The sequence below is a fragment of the Rhea americana genome, unplaced genomic scaffold, assembly GCF_003343005.1.
Source record: "Rhea americana isolate MKP2758 unplaced genomic scaffold, rheAme1 scaffold_103, whole genome shotgun sequence".
NCBI lineage: Eukaryota > Metazoa > Chordata > Aves > Rheiformes > Rheidae > Rhea > Rhea americana.
In genome coordinates, this window is record NW_028185073.1 from 2,503,540 (window position 1) to 2,522,300 (window position 18,761).

The window sequence follows — 18,761 nt, forward strand, 5'->3', positions numbered from 1 at the left end:
ACAATGTGTGCCAGTTTATGTAAGTGCATAAGGGAAATCAAAATCTCAATTGCTTTTTGGAAATGCAGTAAACTACACATTCTTCTCCCTGATGGTTTTTATCATTAATAATGTAATCTTACAAACTAAACATCAGAAGGTGTAAACAAGTTGTTAGAACAGATTCTTGAGAGCTATTCTTCCCATTACAGCAGAATTTTTCAACTCAGCAAGGAATTTTTACAAGTTATCTCTATGAGACAGATAAGGATATATGTAATTCCCACTCTCATATCCTTTATTAAATACATATTTCTTATTTAATTAAAAGACTTTGTAAGATTAGTTTTGATTCATTTGGTCAAATGGCAGAGACTAATTAGAACAACCAAAGTTTGGAAGACCATTAGAAAATAATCATTCTCAGCAGTGAAACTAGCAAACATGAACTGAATATTAAGGCTTTATCTCCTCTAAAAGTCAAAAGAAATATTTCAGAAAGTTCCGTCTGTTTAATTTTCCAAAAAATAGAAATAACAGGTATCTGAAAAAGAACTTACTACAATGTCTTCAGGAAAAGTATCCCGACTGAAAGAGCCATCATCAAACATGACTTCGTAGAAAACTTGAGATGTGACTCCTGTGACTCTGCAACTGTAGTATCGTGTATTCCTGTGTTTCGTGATGACTGTCTGCCCAACTGTAATAGCCTTCTCACATGCTTTAGTTCTCTTGAAAAAGAAGAATTTAAAGGAAAAAGCAATTTTAAAATATTAGTTTGCTCAACAGAAATTTAGCAATGTTAGAACTGATGCGAATTCCCCACTTAACGCAAAATCTTCAAATGCAAGATTGTTTGTTATAGATATGATTATATGACATACAAAGCTTCTATGTTTCATAAAAAAGCAAACAGCTTCCATAGAATAACAAATTATGGCATTCAAAAATATTTTTACAGCTTATGCCTTTGCAATAGGGTAAGAATACTTAAACAACTAGCAATATTTGTACATCTTACTTGTTGTGCTGGAAGATACAAGATATGGGAAGCCTAGACAATGCTATGAAGCCATTTCAAAGGGTGTATTCTTAAATACTGTATTTCTGTATGATTCTTCATAATTGCTTAATATTTTAGTGAATGGGGTGAAACAATTAAATGCATATCCAGTTCTTGTCAGAGCTGTTTACAACAGTGTATCTGAGTAACTTCTTAACCAATACTGTGCAGAACATTTGCTTTAAAACTCCAGGCAGCATTGATCACTCTTCATCACTTATTTATATAGCACATCAGTAACAATAATTTTCAGTTTTCACTTTGAATTCACTAGAGCTACTTAGGTCGGTCAAAAGTGTAACAGGGTTGTCAAACTATGCAAAAATTCTACATCAGTAACTGCTTGATAGTTTCTATATATAACAGAATTGAACCTTTAAGTCAGCAAATGCTAAGCTCACTTGATGTAGACAGATGTACACATCAGCTCCCAACTGATGTATCCCCTCGAACTTCSTATCAGAAGAGCAAGCTTCTTCACTGTGAAAAATAAACCCATGAGCCTCTTATCCCAATAAAATAAGGAAAGAACTTATCTCCTACGCGTTTGACTGTCCGTTCATTTCCTAACACAAGTCCATTTGCTCACACAAAAAGAAAAGTTACTGTGACTTTGGCTATGGCAGGACATTTGAACTTTTCTGTCAATGGAAGACACTAAGACAAGAGGCAATAGAAATGGTATGCCTTTATTAAAGTATTTTTTATTAGAAATATTTGTGTAAAAAGCATGAAAATAATTTATGGCATATGATAAAGTAATTACTCAATTTTCTACCATTGCTTCTCAAATCTCCTTCAAGGCAGTGAAATCTTCAATCAGTACAATAAGCTAAAAAACTGTCTGTGAAAATCCAGAAAATGATACAGCTACAGAATTTTTAACACTATTGTCAAAGGAAAACTAAGAGCAGTATCAGTTCTTTTTGTCAGATTCCAAATATTAATAGTAATGTCAATCTTTTTGAGAAAAAATAACCAAACCTGAATATTCCTGTTTAATTCAGGTCACCTCAGATAGTAAAAATCCATTACATTTCTACAGCATTTCCAAGTTTATCTAGAAACAATGTTATGATCATACTAAAGAACTACTTAATCATTTACTTGTAGAATAAAATTATTATTTATGCAGTTATGTAATTAATTCTACCCACTTAGTATAACTACAGATATGTAAAAGGAAGAAAGAATGATTTACTGGTGTAAGGATTATAGGAGTTACTATCTTGCTATAGCAACGTTTTATCCAATCTTCAAATATATATAAACATCAAAGTGTTAATTTTCCAATCAATTCTCAATTTTAGTCATCAGTTATTTAGGAAAAATAAATAAAAAAGAAAAGCAGAAGTAAACTGGAGACTATTAGTTATTTGTATGAGATAATAGAAATTTGTGATTATAGTACAGGAGTCCAAGGAGAAATATCTCAATCAAATTTTTATGTTTTTAAAATCTCAAGCTGGTACTCTATATAAGTAAAATATAGTATTTTAAAAGACAATAYAGGCTCATTTAATGATAAAATATTCAAAAAAGAAATGCCATAGCTCATCAGAACAAATAATAAAAATCAGAAATGCATCCTAGTTCAAGGAGTTTATTTTTCAGTATGCCATCTTGGTAGGATTCTTGATTTATTTCACACAAAAAGTATTGACAAACACCCTCTATAATTGATTGCATGTGCCCGAAAACATTTCCTGTCAGAAAACCCTAAGAATTTGTTGATGTTAAGAATGTCATTTTTGATCAGAAAGGACAGTTGTTACGCAAGGGAATCTATCAGATTTAAGAAACAGCTGTGCCAGTTACCAGATTATTGAGGAAGCTGTGGTTTAAAAAGCATGATTTTTTTAACAGTACCTAAGCCAAGGATGAACTAAGATAGCAGCAGAAATACAGACAGCAACCAGTCACAGAGGAAAAGAAAAAAAAAAAATTAACCTCTTCTTCAGTGTGCAAACTTCGAAAAGATAAGAGGGAAAATGACTTTCTCCCTCATTTTCTGTATGGCAGGACATACAAAAATCTTGTTAAATAAAATATATAAACTATACATATATAAACATATAATAGTTAAATATCTTGATACATATATATATATATATAAAAATATCTTGAAATGTTCTCAGACAACAATTCTTAATGGAGGATCCTCAAAATTCTAAGATTGATAAGGAAATGTAACTCTTATATCATCACTTTACGTTTACTCTCTAGAACTATAATTTGGGAATGGAAATGATGCATGACATTTCAAAAATATGCCAGCTCATGATTTTTGAGTACTATATCCTTAAAACAAGGCATGCCTCTAGACTTTCTAAAATGCAAACGGCCTGACAGCAGTTAGCAGGCAGACACATACAATGACARTACATCACTCACGTATGCAAAAGGAAAAGCATCTATAGCTTCCACGTGACTTCATCCCTTCATCCCCTATGTGCCTACAGAGGTAAGAACTGGCCCATAGTTGCAGTAGATCATCTGGGAAATCAAAGCCCATTTCATCACTTAAAATAGTTAAAAGATCAGCAACAGTGAGTTTTTGCAATTAGTATCGTAACTGCCCCTTCTTAAGACAATGAGTCTTGCCAAATGCACATCACAGGGGCTGCCTACATGGCCTTTTCTGATCACAGTTTCCAAATGAAATCTTACTCATGAATTTCCTTGCCTCTAGCTAAGTAAAACTTTTCTGCTACCAAAATTCTGCGTTATTTCTGGAGCTGTACACTTGGTAAATACAAGACTTTAGACTTGAGTGTGGACATCAAAAGTGCGTATTTTAAAAAGTCATCTCAATATTTAAAAATTAAAATTTGTAGTATTTGTACATTTATTCATTCATCAGCACTGTATGCAGAGAAGAACTATGTTTTCCTTCTGCTTTTCTTTATGATGATTTATCATCAGAAGACCTATCAATGTTTACCATTATTGACATTAAAAATGTACCTTAGGAAGAAATAATGAAGATAACTCAGAAAGAATTGGACCCTCAGTCAAAAARATATAGGAAAGAATACTGATAAATAATTTGGGCACAAGTTGCTTAATATCATGGCAAAATATAATTAGGACACAAAACCTACCTCAGCACTGCAATACGCCATAATCCTGAGGTGAAGAGACACATTAACACTGGTAATAATACATAGTTATCAATACATAGCTAAGTTCCTGGTTGAACAACCTGCTTGATTTTCATATTACAATACTACTGTAGACATCTGTAGTAGTCCAGAAGCCATCCGTTAGTTGGTGAGTTTTGTTTTATTTTGTTATTTAACTTCAGAAAAGTAGTAATCAAAGATATTCACTGAGAATTCAGGCACAATATCTAGAGGCTATATTAAGGAAACACCAGACAACTATAATTTTACTTCCTTAAAATGAAGGAAAAATAATAATATCCTTTCAAGTATCCCTTGAACTCCTAAACATCAGAAGAGATTTGTACTTGCTAACAAGACAATCTATTAGATTCCTGTAAAAATGCGCAAAATARTATTTCAGTCCTTAGGATTACGCTGTTTTGAGCAAGAAATTTAGAACAATGGATGAACAAAAAAATTTAGTTATAAGTAAGGAGCATTGCTCTGCCTAATGATGAAGAGCAATGTAGTTTGTGCATCAAAGGCTAGCTAATAATAGGAAAAGTATAATAAGAAAACCAATAGTGAAAAACTTCCAAAGGCTTAAAGATGGGTTTAGATTAATTATCCAAAAGACAAAGTGTAAATCCAATCATACATAAATATACGGCAACCTCCCTTGTCTCAAGACAAAGTTAAGAATTTCACAGAAAAAGATTCTTAGCAGTATGTCTGATCCTTCGAAGTTTTAGCCCAATGAAAAACACACTTTCTCTTCTGTACTTTTGATTTTGATTTGAGCCACGTGAAATAAGCTAATCAAACAACTTTTTCAAAAAGGTTGGTGCTGAGTTTCAAGAAAGGCCTGAGAGAGTCTCACTCTTAACTGAGCTACCTTGTTTATGCTTCACACAACCACTTCATAAGCAATTATTCCTTTTTCTCTATATTGTTTTTTTTCTTTGAAAATACAAAATTCAGATCAAGAAAATCACTAGGAGAAAAAATAAACTTTGTGAGTGTCCCTCTCACCTCATTAGTGTTGCATTGTTTTAGATGAATATTCATTTTGTGTCTTAGCGTACAAAATCATAGCTATTTAATAACTGTTTTTACTGTTCCAAGGAAAATTCATAATTAGAAAGTTAAATGGTAAGTAGTAAGGTCAGCACTGTTTTAGATTAGAATGGAAGCATAAATTCTGGTCAAACTGGCTTCATAATATTCTGTCAGTATTATTTAATAACTAACATTGATATAGAAGGGCCAGAAAAGGCCTCTGTTTAAGACAGGTGTAGCACTAGGTTAGGTACTGTAAAAACACTAAAGAAGCAATCCGTAACTTTATCACATTTACCAATTAATATTACAAAAGAAAATATAAGGAAAAAATAATATAATTTGTTGGACAGCACCAGGAGACTCCAGCATCAGACACAGACTTGTATTACAGGAAGCTCAAAGAATTAAGGAGCAATGGTAGCATTGCATGCATAAAGTCAGTATAGAAGACAGTATACCATAGAAAGTCCTATTTGATCCAGGAACAGTTTCCCAAGCTAATGATGAAAATCTCACAATTTGAAAGATGGAAATTTATCAGGAATCAATGTTAGAAAATATTTTGTCAGAACAGTCCTGTTCTTATTAGCTATGAAGCTAATCCAGTAATTTTATCTAGTGGATAATGCATTCTAAGAAAGCTATAAAAATTATCTGAGAAGTTGCCTGTACAGACAGTGTTTCAAATTTGTTTTGAAACCAGACTAGTTTTCATAAAAAAAATTATAAAGACAGAAAATTCCTACAAAAGTGTAGTGGTTTCACACAATTATTTATTTTGGAATGCAACAGTCTTCAAAAGGCAAAATTGTTCTGGGGAAGTCTTGAAAAGAACACACAATTTGTTTGCCTCGATTTTTTCAGAACTGCTAGGAGACTGAATACTCTGGTCTGCATGATTACTCTAGTTGCAAGGCACTACATTTTATTATACACAGAAGTAAATCTTACCCTTTAAAAGTCTTGTCTCTAAGACCAAGAATTCACTGACAACCTCTTGAAAGAGAGACATATATTATAGACTTTCATTAGCACTGTAACATGGGTTTACTCTTTCATTTTTAATATACAAAGGAGATAAAAAATTTATTCAAATATAGAGTTCTCAACTTGAAAAAAGTGAGAAATTGTTGTTTAAAGTATCTAATAGTAATTTCCTTATCAGGACTATTATTTAGTAGTCATTCTAGTTGTACATTGCTCGGAAACAAATAAATATGATTTTAAAAGCCCAAGATAAATGGCTGAAGTTATTTCTTAACTGAGATAATAACAATTTGGTGGAATAAAAGGTATTAAAACCTACAAGACAATAATGACTAATCCTGTATGTATCCCATCTAAAATTAAAAGTTCCTCCTCAGCTCAGACTAGAAAATAGGAGCACACAGTAATAGCAGGGATTTTCCTGACAAACCAGTGTTATTTTGCCAGATGACAGAATAATTGTAACAGGATATTTGCAAGATGTTTTTCAGAGGCAGGACAAAGGGCTTACTTACCATATTCTTTATCTCACAGTATCTGTGAGTTTTTTTAAGATATTATGAGCTGATATTTGTAATACACTCCAAATTAACAAAACAGAGAATTCAGTGAGTGGTTATGGCAGCCAAAACAATATATTCAGCAATGATTCTAATAGAAAAATGTGCCAGGCATATCAAGTATCATTTCTTCCAGGTAATGGGATAAGAAAAAATCTTTGAGATACAATAGTTTTTCTGTGTATGGAAATATGATAGATGAAGCTATTATTATACACAACGTGAATCCCTTCTCCCATTTTCTCTAGAAACATATTTTAATTCTTCTGTTCCATTTTTCAAAAAATAAGGAAACAAATTCCTCACCACATTTTGGTTGATCTTGTGCCTGAAACATGTGATGTAGACAACATACGGCCAGTCATCAGGTTCCATAAGTACTCCTGCAGCATGGGCACAGGTAACATGGAAGGCGGCTGGACAGCGTCCGTATGAACACTGAATGCAGGCACCAGAAATTTTCTTAATTCTCTGTCTGCAGAAAATGCACTTCTACAGAGACAAAACAAAAAAGAATATTTACCATACTACTACAGTTCAGTTGACTTCTGCAAGGATGTCAAGGACTACAAAGATATTTGTGCTTTACTGCTTATACTCTGTTTATACCTTGCAATTTGCATGAGGAAAGAACAAGCATTTATATGTTATAAGATAATTCTGCAATATTAATTTATAGACAGCATTTTTTTCTTTTCATGTAAGCATAAAGACTGCTTGGTTGCTATAATAAGAAAATTGATACGTACATACATTATTTAAAGTTTAATTTCAAATTTTGCATAATGTTTTGAAAATTAACCTGCTAAATTACCTCCTAAAATGGGTAAATTGAAAAACCTACACATAATTCTGCAAAAAATAACAGCAGGTGTAAAAAAATAAAGAGAATCACAGAACTTTAGGGATAGGTAGGACTTCCAGATACCAATTAATCTCCCCCTCTGCTTGAGACTAGACTAGAGGTATACCTACACTGGCTTTGGCAGGTGGCTGTCTAACTTCTCCTTAAAGACCTTCAGTGAAAGAGCTTCCACAACACACTCAGATAACCTGTTACCTGAAGTTATAAATACTTTCCTACTATCAAGCCTTCACATAGCTACACAGCTGAAGGCCGTTCCCATGCCCCTTTTAATTTTTTCCACTCTGTTTTTCACTGGTTGTGTATTTCTATACCGCTGAYTGAGTAGGCCGTATTCACTCACTTTGTTTATGAAAATATCGTATCAAAAGCCTTACCAATGTCAAGCCATACCACATTCATTCCTTCTTCCCGTGTGGAGAACATGAGAAAATGATGTTGTTATTTTGTATTCTAGTGAATAAGCTTTGTCACAGCTTTCATAAGCCAGGAAACAATTGGAGGGGCTTCAGTCAGCTAAGTTAGCTAAGTCTGTGAAATARGCTCCACCACACTAGAAAAATCAGAGTGCAAGATGACTGGTATCATGCCACCAGAAGAAATCAACATGCCAGACTGGATAATTACTTTATTATTCTGTATTGACAACAGAATTATATCACATGTATTTTCTGTACTGTTCTGGAACTATTTTCTGTTTACTCTCATCACGGCTAACAAAACTGTAAATGTCATCAATGATCATAAAACCATCTGAGCTATTCTAAAATTTAGCCAYAATATTTTGCTTAATGATGTGACAAGAGTGAATTCCATATTTGAAATCATAYTGTTGCAATAGTGATTCCTTCCATTTGTCCTAAATTTGCCAATCACTGATTTTGTTAAACMTCCCCTTTTATGCCTACTCTGCAAACAGGAGTAAAAATAACTTCCATTTATTTTCACTGTACGATTAGTAATTCAAAATATTTCAAATTAACACACATCAAATTCCTTGTTCCAAATACTAGAGTATTTATGTTATCTTTAAATTCTCAGCAGCTACTTTCCTTTATGTTGTAAAGGAAATCTGCAGAAATTGTACCGTAGCACGCAGCACTCAGGCTCAGTGGCTTCTGGTTTATGTCTAAAATAACGTTTTTTGCAAGTGCTAGCCCTGTTAAGCTCCTCAGTTTCAGGCATGACTATGCAGCATTCTAGTACATGGATCATTTTGAGTAAGAAAAACTCTCCAGGTCACATTCTGCCTTCATATCCCATCTGTGAAAGCCTATGGCCTGAATGACTTTGCAGGAGAAACGAGTACCATTTGGAGCTTAGTTAAGCATCTTACTGATCATTCAGTAATGGGACCAGCACCTTGCCTAGTCTCCTGCAGCTACATTAGGTCTGCAAGACTAGTAGGAGGTAAAGAGGATTTCAGCATCAAAAGCCAAGTCCAAGACTTCACTGATATGCTGACATAACATTGTATTTATGTCCACATGCACGAAGACATTTTCAGACAAGTCAAGGAATTGTTTTCTGAAAGAGCTTAGGATTTTTTTATATACATCCACATATATACGCTCATAAAAATTCAGAGACCAGTAAACCAGTAATTCCAGAARAAGAATATAGATGAAAGTTCATGTAAACACATTTTGAGTTTTTATTCAGATTACTGTGAAACTCTTAAGTTACCTTAAGCAAAGAAGGAAAGAATAAATCATGAAACATACGTGAGTTTAACAAATCTTGGTTTCCTTAACCATATTCTTAAAAATAGCTAGGTGTTTTGACTGATATATCACACCTAGTACAGTTCAAATAAAATGCAGAGAATGGGAAATAGGGCAAAAAYGGTAAGGTGCGGCTAAACTAGCACTAACTTAAGACAGTATCTTTCAGCAGAAAATGGTGCTCTCCTTAATTGTGGGCTGCACTTGTTCCAGGAACCAAAGATGCACACATGCATTGGAAGTGGTGATGCAGACATACCTCAGCTTTTCAATGACAGTCCCAAACCAAAGGCATGCATTTTGAAAAATGCAGGTACGCACACAAAAAAGTAAATTCCCAACTTGCATAACCATACCATGCAGCATGTCCCCATTCAGAGATATGAGAAAAAGCTTCTTGATCTTTGAAAATTTAAGACAAAATATTTATTTTTCCATATTTAATTAACAAAAAGCAGAACAGAGAAAAACATAAAAATCTATTCTGCACAGATTTTTGAAACTTCAGCTGAGCGGTACAGTGAGCTGGTAGGTATTAGCTGCTAGTGGTAACCTGCACAGTGCTATTTCTGACATACGCTGGTCATTATTTTCCTACCAAGCTTCTTGTTGATAATGTATTTCTTCTACTCGAATAGTCCTTAATGCATGGTGGAGTCAAGTGGTTTTTTTGCTTTTTTCTCCTATGCTAATATTATTTTGTTAATCTATATACATGGTATGAGAATGCTGTTATTCCATATTTCTAAAGAATGGTACAGATAAAGCAGAACAAAATTGAAACTATTTTAAAAAATATTTCAGAGGAAAAACAATCAAAGTGAACATAGGAAAAGGATGCAAAGACTGAAGTTTCACTCTCTCTTTCCCTCTTTCGAAGTCTGAATTTTTAAAGTTTGTAAAATGAAAGAGTTATACAAAATGGAACTGATCTTGAATTGACCTTGCAGAGGGCAGAACCTAAACATTTTCTCTGTCAGGACTAACTTCATGTTTGGGTATATAAACATGATACTTGTGACATTAACAAGCTGGACAAAGTATACATACATTTACTGAAATACATTCAAGCTAATTCAATACCCAGCTGATAGCTCTTTGGTATCCTGAAACTAAAGCTGCTCCTACCAGGTAAAGCAAATTCCAAATTCTAGATAGCTACAAAGAATCTCATTATGATTGAATGTTTGCTAGATATTAGTGCAAAGCGGAGACAATGCAGGAAGTGGCTGAGAATCAATCTTAATCAGAGATTCAGATGCAGAATGAATTGGGGAATAAATAAAATTGTTTATATAACTGGAGATTAAAAATATAGGACATAACTATGCACTGCAATTTTCTAGATGGCGAAATGACCTCTCTTTGCCCCCGAAATGAAAAATATTCTGCTGTAAATGGATTTCATAATCATAGAATAGCTCTTTAATATTAATAGATTGCAAATATACAAACAGAATGGATTTTAAAGAATGACTCTGAGAAGAGGAAACTGGATGCCAACATTTTGCAGAAATAAGTCCCCTGATAGCTTTCATAATGATTTTTATGCAATTTCATAATGATTTTTAAGCAATAAACAACTTGATATTGCTTCCCTTAAAGAGAGTAATACTTACGAAAAGAATTATAGTCCCTAACAGGATCATGATCTAAACACAATAAGAGTGCTTTCTAAGGCAAGGATTTATAAAAATAAACAAAAGCTGATGTTATGACCGAAAGCAGGAGCCAGCTTTTGAGAAACTATTTGGAGTATTGATTTCTCTCAAAAGAATTTCTAAAACTTAGCAGTAAGAACATCTTATGTGAAGAAACTCACTGTGGTAAAACATTAAATCAAAAAAAAAAAATCTTCTAAAAATTATTAGAATGTCATTTCTGAAAGCCACTAAAAAGTGACCCATGAGATCTCCTCCTCAACTCTTTCAGATGGGTATTAACCATCAGTTAGTAATTCAATTATATCTTCTCATCCTTTCATATCTTTTCTCGCTTTTTAGGCACCATCAGAAAAAAATAGTAAGACAAGAGGCACCACTGTAAAGTTTAGTAAATTAATGAAAAATAAAAGTTAACTATTTCTTTCCCTAACATCTGATCCTACCGCACCTTTGTGTTTAGCAATTCATCCGCTTTGCTCCAGAATTTATATTCACAGAGATGCAATATGGCCATCATGCATTATCACACTCTAGGTAGAGCATGTTGGTCATACTATAACCAAGAGTAAAATATTCACAGATTTTTAYAACATAAAGATTTCATGGAGGATATTACAAGGAGAAGCTTCACCATGTTATCAGCTGTTATGACTTGAGACATCACAGAATGATTGAGGTTGGAAGGGACCCCTGGAGATCATCTAGTCCAACCTCCCCGCTCAGCAGGRTCACCTACAGCATGTTAGACAGGGTTGCATCCAGGYGGGCCYTGRMKATCTCCAGAGAAGGAGACTCCACARCCTCTCYGGGCAACCTGTGCCAGTGCTCYGTCACTCTCACAGGGAAGAAATTCMCCCTCAYGSTCAGGCRGAACTTCCTGTGCTTCARTTTCTGCCCATTGCCTCTTGTCCTGTCACACGGGACAACTGAAAGGAGTTTGTCCCCGTCCCCTTGACACCCTCCCTTCAGGTACTTGYACACATTGATCAGATCCCCCCTCAGGCTTCTCTTCCCCAGGCTGAACAGGCCCAGCTCTCGCAGCCGTTCCTCRYAGGGCAGGTGCTTCAGACAGACAGTGTTAAAATGCACAGCGATACCAATCCTCTCTTCCTCTATAATCCAAAGGTATAATGTGGATTAGAAATGAGAAAATATTATAGTCTAGTCAACTACAAGGGGTGGTAGTAAGATACCAGCCCAAAGATTTTTCAGTAATGCACAATACTATCAGAAGATACATACTATGAAGACATTTTGACACATTATCTACAGGCCAGTGAACAYATGTTGTCTGCACAACCATCTTTCAGAATACAAARTCAGCACTTAATTTTGGTAGAAAGYGTAGTGTGTTTCTATGGAAACGAGCTCATGACTTTTTTCTTTATGTTTCCTTTTACCCCTGATTAATTTGAAATATGCTGAATATTACAGCTATGAAATTGATGGAACTCAGAAAATCTAAAGAAAACGGGTTTCTTCATCGTCGTATGCTCCACTTCTTTGCTCAATACGTTGAGACAATTATATAAAATTATCCAAGAAAGTTACTAGGTAAAGCCTCAAAAGACCATTTTGTATCCTTCTGGTATTAAAACATAAGAGGTGGGGAAGGGGGGAGACACAAAAGAAAACAATGATTGAAGAAAATGACTTACAATTTCTTTTTACTCAATAAATTCTGCTTGTAACAAATTAAAAACAGCAGACATTATCCAGAAGTAGGTGAAATTCTGTTATCCGTACATTCTAGTAGAGAAGTAAACATATCACCTATGCATCAGCAGCAGCTAAAGAATTGTTTTATTTTCTAATAATGGTGAAGTAATGTATTTCGGGTCTAATCTGGTGAACATAAAAGCTGATTATGACTTGCAATTCAAGACTTTGAAACTATATTGTTTGATTTTGAATTAATTATCAAAAGAACTTGAAACTGCTCTAAATATATATACGTGTTTAATAAACAATTTTTAGAGGTGATAAAATATTAGCATGACTAACCAATGTATAAAAACATTATGCAACTGCTATTTCAATGCAGCTGCTAAGGTACCAATATCATTCTACTTCACAGGAAAGAAAAGACATCTATACGGTGCAGAGCTAAAACAAAACTTAGCTCTTCTGAAGCACAGATCTGTATGACTGTAATAAAAAAGGTCCTTATACTTTATGATAAATGAGAAAGAAAAACAAACAATGAAAACAAAACACTTGGCAAAGAAGTTCTTATTAAAAAAAAAGGTGCCTGGAAATGTTTATGTTCTTGTGATGCACTATATGTAATCTGTTTAACCGGAAAAAGGTGGGAGCACTGTGAGGCAAAAAAAAGGAAAAATTAGACCCTACCAAAACTCCAGCTGTAGCCTGTATAGTGCTACTTACCACCACAATACCTATGACCATGCCATATATACAGAAGTGTATTTCTGTATTTCAATATTCTTGAAGTCCTCAAAATCTGTAATAGGTCTTGGCGCTGAGGACTGCAGTTAAGTCCCTACTACCATCTTTTTTCAGCTAAAGCCATGCCATTAAGATTCTACYGCCAGAGATATCCAGTAAGTAATCCTAACCTAGATATCTATACACATCTCTCTACTTTCTCTTCAAACTATCAACAAATACTAAAAGGAAAATATGGATGGTAGATCTTCAATATCCCTTTTAAAAGGCAGAATCACTACGTTTCCAATTTATTTGTTGCTAGTACATAGTCTTTGAACATTAGAATACTGCCCTCTTCCCTCTAGATTGATGTATACCAAGTGACATGCTGAGAATTTAGTCATTCCARCTGTTTCTTCTGCCTACTTCCTATCTACCTTCCTTTTCAGTTTTCCTCTATATTTTTACAAATGTATTTTTATTACAGGACAGAACAAATCTTTTCACCAAACAATGCCTATGGTTTCAAAATGTTGCATCTCTTCTTTTGTTTTTCCTAATGTTTTTCACACTTTAGCATCCACATTGCATTGTATAAGCAATCAAACATAACCTTAAAACGTGAAATTTTAAAGAAGCATCACGCCCATATTCTATGCATCTTTCAGGTATCCTGAAATGAAAGAGAAGTAGTGATTTACACTGCTGCTGGAAGAGTAATTTTCCAGGAATACAAATACAGGAGGTTCAAAAGAATCTCCTTTTCATTATCCTCCAGGAGGAAAGCATATTTATTATGACTTTGCTTCTGATTTGCATAGATCAGTAGGGGTAGATTTAGCATTTACACAAAAACTGAAAAACAGACAAATGTGAAAGGCCAGTTTGGCTGACAGGGCTACGAGGCATCAATTCACTGCCCTGCAGCTTCAGTCTCCACCAGATATGGTGGTTAGGGCAGGTCTCATAGAAACCCTCTTTCCAGCAGGTTTCTGTAGAGGTTAGTGCTTAACTCAAGTATATACCACAGAGATAAAACAACGATGGTAAAGGAGACCTAAATTATTTTCACAGAACCATAGAATAACCTATGTAGGACGGAACCTCCTACCTAAATCAGATCACGTTGCTCAAGGCCTGTCCAACTGAATCTTGAACAGCTCCAAGGGTGGAGCTCCTACAAGCTCTCTGGGCATCTGTTCCAGTGTTTGACCACTCTCATGGTAAAAAAAAACCCTTTCCTTACAGGTTCCTTAAAAGTTCCTTCTCATGTCCCATTTGCATCCTTTGCTTCTTAACCTGTTGTTGGGTATCTCTGGAAAATGTCTAGCTCCATATTCTCTGTATCTGTAMAAATACAAGTAAGGTCCTTCTGAAGCTGCATCTTCTCGAAGCTGAACAAACCCTGCTTCTTCAGCCTCTCAACATACATTCTATGCTCCAGTTCCTGACCATCTTGGTGGCTCTTCACTGGACTCACTCCAGTGCACCAAAATCTTTCTTGCAATGAGGCGACCACATATGGTGCCTAATAAAGAGAAAGGATCACTTCCACGGATTACCAGTTGCAGCCTACAAATAAAGCCTACGATGCAGTTGACTTTCTTTGCTACAAGGGCACACTGCTGGCTCATGATCACATCATCTTCAACCAGGATTCACAGGTCTTCCTTTCCAAAGCTGATTCCTATCCTTCTTCCATGAGGAAAATCACTGTCAAGATAAATTCTAATGACAGACTGTGGATTACTCAGGTTTCAAAAAAGATAGAACATCAACAAAAACAGAGAGTAAGTATATAAAGAGTTAGAAAAGCCACCTAGAATTTGCAAACTCTGATACAAAGTCCTTAGCAGATGATGAACAAATAACCTCTACGGATGACCTGGCCATTTCAGGCTTCACTCCTTTATGAGTTGGCTTTTAATGCAAAACACTGCTCAGAAAAAGGATATCATTATTTACACTCAGTAGAGAAGAGGTCACTGTTTCCACAAAGTTTATACTAATTTCATTAAAATACTTCATAAGAATACATACAAACACACAGACACACAATTTAATATTTTAATAAGAGAGCAGTTAAAAATCAGAACATTGAGATGCAGCATTGAAAGGATTATATTCTTAGCAATATCCTGTAAGCAATTTACTGAAATGAAAAAAATGCAAAGAAAGTCTTTATCAAAATAAAGGTCCCTACATCTCTTATTCCATAAACCCCCATCCTTCTGAGAATGGCTAGTATGCAAGCTGTAAGCTAAAAGGTTTGTTTTCTTTTTTTACAAAATATATTAATTTTAAATTAAACATACACTCAAGAGAGAATCATGAAGTATTTAAGATATGCATGTTCAAATATTTAGAAACAAGAATCAAACAGAAACATCTGATGACAATACAAGAACACATATCAAAATTTCATCTACCTACTAGCATGACAGTAATATGCTGCTTTGTGTCTTAAAGCATTAGGAAATGGGAATGGACTTCAGTACATGTCCACTGGGCAAGAAGAGGTCATGGCCAATTATGTAGGTGAATGCACTCTGCCTCTGGGAAAGAAAATACTTTGCTTGGGAAGTACACTGAACAGGGACACAGCTGTTTGTCAACTTATTCTTTTGAAGGGAGGCAAATGTCGACAGAATACATTATTAGAAAATAGGGAGAAGTAAAGCATTTCAGTGAGGTTATGCAACTATCCAGGAACCACCTGGCATCCTGACAGTAAATTGAGCAAATGTGCTATTTCCAGGTGCTAGCAATAACATCTATAAAAGGGAGTAAGTCAAACCTGGAAAAATTGGGCTATTCCCAATATGGAGAGCATTTTTTTTTTAATTTTGAGAAGGGGCAAGGCACACAATTTAAAAACACTCTGCATCATAGTCTCACTAAAAGATTTTGTTCACTTTTGAAAAGCTTAGGAAAATGCTTAGCTTACAGAGGAAAGATTTATTTGCACAGCTTCAGACAAAAACCAAAATCTATTTTTCAGCAGAGCCAATCTTAACATTACACCTCACCAGATAATTATGTCATTTGAACAGGCAAAGGTGATAAGGCAGTACAGAAAAGCTATGATATTCTCTAGAGACATACTAAAATGTATCTAGTATAAGCAGTTTAAAAAATTTCACAATCCAAAATTAATCAGCTTGTAGTATCTCAGAAACAGTCATTTATAAACCTTTCTCTCATTTCTAAGTCCCATAGTAACTTCACTGAATAAATATTTAGAATAATATGATCCCAATGCAGAACACGGTGAGGAGTGTCTTCAAGTTGTTACTATTATAAAAATTTGCCAAAATATTTTCCCCTCTTAAATTAAAACATATTTAAAATCAATTTTGTGTTTCAAAAGGTTCCTGGAAAAATGATGAAGCAAAAAATAAAATTATAACCTGTTTAAAACAAGTTGTTTTCCCTCCATCTTTTATTTCCTTCTATTGCTTTCCCTCAGAAGATGAAAAATTAAAAAGAACAATACCATGGTCTGGTAGAGAAATGACCTTCTGCTACAAGAAATCTCATAAAGTATCATCTTTCTTGCATAAACTTGAAAGTATGTGGATGTCAGCACAGTTGTGAAGAGTTCCAAGTTTGCCATGGAAACAACATTCTTATTTCAAAATAATGCGACTGCTCGCTGTGGACTATTGGCATGAAAGCTCCCAATCCAAGCTCATTGACAGCTTGTGGAGTGGACAGATGAGGCATGGAAAATATTTTAAATTAGTTCATTTATCTTGCTGAGACATGGGAAGAAACTGAGACTGTTTCATGTTTATAGAAAAAAGCAAAGCAAGAGAGGAAGAAAGGAAAGGGGGAAAGGAAAAGAAGGAAAAGGAAGAAAATGGAAAAGGGGGGAAAGGAGAGAAAAGAGGAAGGGGGAAAGGAGAGAAAGAAAAAGGGAAGAGGGGGAAGGAGGAAAGGGGAAAACGTGAAAAGGGTGAAGGAGGAAGAGGGAAGGAAGGAACAAGAAGGGGGAAATGGTAAAGGGGGAACAGGAAAAAGGAAAAAGTGAGGAAAAGAGGGGAGAAGGGAAAGAGGGGAAGGAAAAGAAGGCAGATGGCATCTTTCTATATAAATTACTYAAGCTAAATTTCCCAAAGAATACATTTTTATTCATTAGAAAACATGCACTCCGTTCTGATGTAAGAYCTTAAAAAGAAAGAAAAAGGTTAATATTAGCTAAACAAAAATGTTTTTAACTGGTTTTGATTTTGTCTTCATACTTTTCAGAAAATAAGTAATATTTTTAGTACCCCATTAAATGCAGCCAGATTTAAATTATTTTCTCCTAAGGACTCGGACATAAGGTGTAATTTCCATCATATACTTCACTCATTATACCACGCAACTCTGAGATGATGAATACAATAGATCACATAGTTAATGCAAAGCGTCTTATTTCCATTGACGTTATTAGAGCCCAAGTTATAGTAAGGAAGATGGCTCAGAGGACAGAGTAATGTACTGCAATTCAGTAGACCAGTTCTGTTCCTGAGTTTCTGCTGGGCCCTAAGAATATGATTCTCAAAACAGAGATAGCATTCCTCCTCTTTCAAAGTGATCCTCTTTGAACTTWAGGCATCTAGAAAGATAGCGTATGWAACCCACTGAGGACCTTTCAAGCACGTGAAAGCACAATTTCTGAAATTRTGCCACCAATCATGACTTATACAGGAACTTACACTAGAATATAGGCATAAATACRTAGCTTTTATATTGGAATAGTGAACAATGCCAGACAAAAATTTGCATGTGCAACATTATAAAGGTCTGTAATTACTGGTGATATCCACAATATCGTGTTCAAATTCCAAATATATAGACCAGATAGACATAAAATTCTTACTGGAACGTAAGATAATATTCTAAAAGCACAATGAAAAGTGGAATGCTGTGCAAAGAAAACCTGAATAAAGCTAAATGTGTCTTAGTTTTTTTCAAGAGAATTACAACCAGACTCATGGAACACATGGTTATGCTTTGTACAGCTCCTATTTCCTATATGCAGCTCATATTTTGCTTCATATTGAAACRTATATATTTAATTTTTATATCTAATTTATTCAGTGTGATTTTCTCTTCTCCCAGCTTTTCTGGCACAGTGATTAGACTTGAAGGAGGTTAGACTTTTCCTCACGTCTTTGACATTTTTCATTTTCTAATTTCCCACTCTGAGGAACGCTTYACCTCCTTGATGGACATGTAATTGATTTGTTTAGTGTTAGTGTTTAGCAAGGACTGCTACTGAAGGGCAAGATGTACGCTCTACCACTGTGATGTCCAGTCTAATAAAAGCGTATTATAAAAAGAAAACACAAAAAGTCTGTTTTTCCTGTCC

General features: G+C 34.6%; 1 protein-coding gene across 6 annotated transcripts in view; it reads right to left on the reverse strand.

Moving 5' to 3' along the window:
• Window positions 1–18,761, reverse strand: part of KDM4C (lysine demethylase 4C) — a 254,335-nt gene that overhangs the window by 23,307 nt on the left and 212,267 nt on the right. For all 6 annotated transcript variants that reach the window (XM_085307133.1, XM_085307119.1, XM_085307141.1 and 3 more), the window contains 2 exons: window positions 7,065–7,250; window positions 540–710 (listed from right to left, as the gene is read on the reverse strand). In XM_085307133.1, coding sequence (XP_085163259.1) covers window positions 540–710; window positions 7,065–7,250 — 357 coding nt within the window. The remainder of the gene's footprint in view (window positions 1–539; window positions 711–7,064; window positions 7,251–18,761) is intronic.